Here is a 5326-nt window from a genome sequence, read left to right on the forward strand (position 1 = left end):
TTTGAGTTCATGACTTTATTGGCAAGCATCAGTTTGACAATGCGAGTTCCAGGAACCAGCGTCCCGCTACACAGCAGGGTGAGCGTGAGACTCACTCGTAGATCCAGTCTTGTGCGCAGCTTTTGTACGCCACCAGCTCCTCGGCCTTAAACCACAGATTGATCTCAGTATTTGCGCTTTCAACAGAATCGCTTCCATGGATGATGTTCCTGGAAAAAGAAACGCAAAAAAAAGCAGAAGGTTTAGTGGCCCTTTGGCAGGGCAAATAATTCGCCCGTGTAAAGTAAAGCTAATTATATCCAAGCATCGTCAGACTCACCTGCCAACTTGAATGCAGAAGTCTCCGCGGATGCTTCCGGGCTTGGAGTCTGCAGGATTTGTCTCTCCCAGCATCACTCTTCCCGTTTTTACCACATTCAGACCTTCCCACACCTAGGAAGACATTAACAGAAGAGTAACACATACATACATACATCCATATATATTATATATATAGAGAGAGCAGAGCAGATCATTCATAGATCAGTTAGTTTTTCGTCAGGAGTTCAGCTGAATATTCAAAATGTAGCTTTACGCTTAAAATTAATAAACACACACATTTACTTATTGCAGGTATAAATCTATGGTCCCATGCTGCATTTAAAATTCCAACCAAGTATAATTTAACAGCTTGGCGTCTTAGCTAACAGACGGGCTGAAAAAAATGTAACAAACCATATGTGGGAATTACTGTATTTAGCTGCACATTTGTTTGGAAAAACTTAAAAATCTGAAAAATGTGAGATTCAATATTAAAAGTGGCCCAAAAATGCATAATTATACATGCAAATTACCCTTTAAAATGGGAAACTAAAGGTCTATGACGTAGTTACTGCATACACTTACCATTGCCACTACAGGACCGGAGGCCATGTACTTAACCAGTCCATTATAGAACGGCTTATCTTTAAGGTCAATGTAATGCTGCTTGAGGAGGTCTTCAGAGGCCTGCATTAAATGAAGAATAAACACCCATATTAAAGCTTGATTTCAACACCTCATGCAGGCATCACTAAGCTGAAGCTCAGAAAGCAGCGATAGTGTTATTACATTCTCACATGCAGATCCATGGTAGAAAATACATTTTGGTTTTCAGTTTCAGGTTGTACAAGGTTCCTGCTGGGCAATCCACAATATACGTTTCTTCCGCACAATTTGTCCAACGTTTGTTTACAATAGTAACAGATATGGGGCAACAGGTCAGCCAACTGGCAGGAGGGGAATATTTTCATGGCCAGAATGTTTGCAGGCTTTGCACACTAAAGCAGCACGGTACTGTAGCACTCAATCCATGTCTCCAAGAAGACTAAACTCAATAACAATGATATTTGTAATACAAAATAGCTGATATTGCAGCTTGACAACACTGCTTATCCACCCTGCAAAACTGTATTTTTGTCTATCAGTTTAAATACGGTTATTCAGTCATCAAGCAAGATCTTTTAAGCGACTTGGATTACTATATTAGCACATTGTTACTATGATACAGCAAACATACAAGTTCAGTTCTCTAGGTTTTTATCACAGAACAATAAGATTATTGCTTGACAATGCATACAGGGTGTCACTCTCACATGTGAAAACAGATGCTTCAAATTCATATGATCTTAATCATGAACATGCAATGCAATTTTTCTAGACAAAAAACTTTAACCTCAGCCAACATGAAACTGCTACCCTAAACCAAAACAAGGAAGGTTTAAAAATGGGGGGGGGATAACACTAATTAAATACTTAAGCACCGTCCAGGAACTAATGACTAATACTCAGGTTGCAAGAACACAGTAACTATGCTGTCTTACGCTTCTCATGCATGATAAACACGAGATGTGACAGTGATTCGAATAGATCCTGGGCTCGCACAGGAACAGCAAAATGCAACAACTTTGCAAGGGCTCACTCACCTGGAGAAATTTCATGGCAACGAGTTTAAATCCTTTCTGCTCAAAGCGCTTGATGATGTCCCCGACAAGACCCCTCTGCACGCCATCGGGTTTGACGGCAATGAAGGTACGCTCCTGGATGCCAGCCATCGCTCAGCTGCAGAAGCAAAAACCAACGTCGACAGCAGTGAAACACGGGTTATAAAGGCTGGTTCGACTGCCATTTTACCTACATGGGCCAACATAACCAGCATTTCAATTCCGCCCCCTAAGACTGTTTGAAAATCCCCAGCTCAGAGTGAGACCGAACCAGGGTAACCTATAACATTTACCGGACATAAAAAACCAGGCAGGGACAGGTACACAGTTGGGCTTGGAAGCTTTGACAATGTCACTAACAGTGTATGTAAAAGGATGACTAAGGCACATTAACATTTTCCAATTGAGCAAAAGTGAAATTACTTAAAATTAAATTCCAAAGCATTGAGGTCACTAATGAAATTGATTCAAAGTATGTTTTCAAAGTAAACGTGCGCTAGTCTTGTGTGACTAAAAATGGTCAGGCATTCAGTAAGGTAAATGATATATATAGCTCAGTAGCAATGCTACGAACGGAATTAATGTACACTCCGTAGAAGAGGGTGTCAAATTTAACAAATCAAAACGTTTTAACTGAATGGAAATTAAAGTCGCTTTATTTAAATTGCATATGAAAACGTCTTCGGGTCCCAATTGCAACTTTAAAGCAACATAAATAGGCCTGTTTCAGGTCTAATCAGAAACAGTCGGGCTGACCACATTTATAAATTGTATTTAACACATGCATTTGACAAAAAAAACACACACTTAAATCAGTACGTTTACAACTTATGAAGAATCCCAAGACAATAAATGATGTCTGAAATCATTTGGCAAAAAGAAACCGGAATAATATCATGACCTGAATCAACAATCTAGAACAACGTCAAGGCTAACTGGAAGCCCGTCTGTGCTTAACGGGCGCCACTGGTATGATAATAAATGGCTTAGCGACAAACTACAATGATAATACACAGGATACATTCACAGGTTAGCGGGCGTATGCGAAAACACTTTACGACAAGTAAAGTCACTGCCCAAACCGAAGTTAGTACCTTTAAGCAGAAGAATACAACCCGGAAAAAGTGGCAGGAGCAAGGCGCATACGCGGAAAGGAAGCTGAAAGATGGAGAAGCAGCTTTTAAAGACTCACTTGGGTGGGCGGGGATTGTAGCTAACCAAAGGAAAGACAAAGCTCCCAGCTGCACCCATGAGGATCCAAAATGGCGACTTACAATCAATATGCGTGACGTACTGTCGTAAAATAATACGCATGCGTGCTGCAAACCGGGCAGCGTCGTAAAATGTACAGCAAGTGGTGTATACTGTAAATCGAGCAGGTGCTGCATTTCAGGGAGTGACGTGTAAATTACAGTTATGATCTGAACTGGGAACACATGCATCCATTTGCCAACATATAGCGTGTATAGTGCATTATACTAAGGACGTCATCCTGGACCATGAAAACAGGCTGTATGGTACATTATACAAAGGAGTTGGTCTGGGAACCCGTACTACCACTAGATGATTTGGTCCACATAAAGTGATTTTGTGCGGGAAGTGTGGGAAAAGTGTAGTTTTTCTGCTACTATCCTTTGGGTGTCTCGCACCATGTGTTTTTTTAACAAAAGACATGAACAACATTTTCCTGAAATATAATATTCACTCATTTACCCTATACCTACATTTCCTTTCATTGTGCGCCATCACTGGTGATTCAATAGTATGTGCACCAGGAGTGCCCATCAAAACCTTAGTAGGATTCAAATAATCACGCTCCATTTTTATTTTAAGTATCGGCTTCTCCTGTTCAGAATACATTTGATCAATAACTTCTAACTTCTCGTTGAATGAGTTTGATTTCGGCTAATACTGCTGGATTTTGGTTGGTCAGGTGTCGCTTTTGTCAGTCAATGGGAAATCAGCGAACTGGAACGAAATCTGTGTATTTGTAGTCTGTATACAATGTAATTCTGTTCTGGTCCCTTTCCACAAGACAAAAGCAGACTGTAAAAATCATGTACAATCAACAGCTTTAATATCTGCCATTAATTTACAGCGTCAAATATCTTTACAAGTATGTACTTTTGGACCCCTAGTCTCGTTGAAAGAGTTATCATGTGACTGACAATAGTGATGATGCTTAATTCAAATGTGCTCATTTTTATCAGAGAAATAATTGGCACCGGAGGTCAGGAATGCATCATTGTAAATCTCCTAGCGACCAGTGACGGCAAAAAAACTTTTGTTAGTCAGAAAATTTAAACTCGTTCGGAAAAGGCTTCGCTCTTCTGAAACGTTCAAACTATTGTGTCACAGTGACATCTGGTGGCCAAATGGTGCTCAATTTTAACACACAATTGTTAAAAAGATAATGAAAACACATCAATTTTTCAAACCGCTTATCCTACTGGGTCGCGGGGGGTCCGGAGCCTATCCCGGAAACAAGGACGAGCCAAGGAACAACCCATCGCAGGGCACACTCACACACCATTCACTCACACATACACAGCTAATTGCCTACGGGCAATTTAGCAACTTCAATTTGCTAAATTTCAATTTTAGCCTCAGCATGTCTTTGGACTGTGGGGGAAACCGGAGTACCCGGAGGAAACCCCACGACAAACTCCACATGTAAAAAGCAGACTGTAAAAATCATGTACCCCAGCTTTAATATCTGCCATTAATTTACAGCGTCAAATATCTTGACTCGAACCCGGGTCCCAGAGGTGTGAGGCTAACAGTGCTTTTTTCCAGATGTCGGGCCGAATATCTCAGTTCATGTTACACATTCATAAAAAGGAAAAAAAAGTCCAACCAATGGTGTTTTACATGGTGTTTGTGGAGGCGGAGGCCCCTGTTGCTGGAGGGTCCTGGTGTTTCTGCGATCGATGACTAGTGGCCGCTCCATTCCACTATACCAGCAGAGGGCAGTAATAACATTACCACACCCCGTTGTCCCTTAGCTCTGCCTTCAGCCTTATTTTATGCTGGGATGGATGAAAAACAGTGACTTATGGGATATATCATCAGCTAGCAGCCGTCTTGTTTCCAGAAGGCCGTATTCCTCAGTTGTGGTTTTGGACTAAGAGGCGCTGTCCGCGTTCGTGGTGCTGAACAAGCAGTTTCCTTGCGAGAGCCGGGATCTGGGATATACATCATTAGCTGGCAGCCGTGTGTAATGTGCGTTTTCTTCCAGAAGGCCTTGTGCCTCTCTTTTAGTTTTGGATGAAGAGTTGCTGTGTGCACCCATGCTACTGAGCAGGCAGTTGTATTGCTAGCGTCTGCTTATATTCCCGAGGCCAAGCTGGAACATACATATTAGG

General features: G+C 41.5%; 1 protein-coding gene across 1 annotated transcript; it reads right to left on the reverse strand.

The window, feature by feature from the left end:
- Positions 1–3214, reverse strand: LOC125718166 (nucleoside diphosphate kinase B). Its single transcript, XM_048991777.1, has 5 exons — positions 3056–3214; positions 1944–2079; positions 886–987; positions 320–432; positions 1–209 (listed from the first exon to the last, which is right to left on the reverse strand). Exons 2-5 carry the CDS (start codon positions 2070–2072, stop codon positions 92–94), a joined length of 462 nt encoding a protein of 153 aa, XP_048847734.1. The 5' UTR covers positions 2073–2079; positions 3056–3214; the 3' UTR covers positions 1–91.
- Between the last annotated feature and the right edge of the window lie 2112 nt (positions 3215–5326).

The sequence above is a fragment of the Brienomyrus brachyistius genome, chromosome 22 (assembly GCF_023856365.1).
Source record: "Brienomyrus brachyistius isolate T26 chromosome 22, BBRACH_0.4, whole genome shotgun sequence".
Lineage (NCBI taxonomy): Eukaryota > Metazoa > Chordata > Actinopteri > Osteoglossiformes > Mormyridae > Brienomyrus > Brienomyrus brachyistius.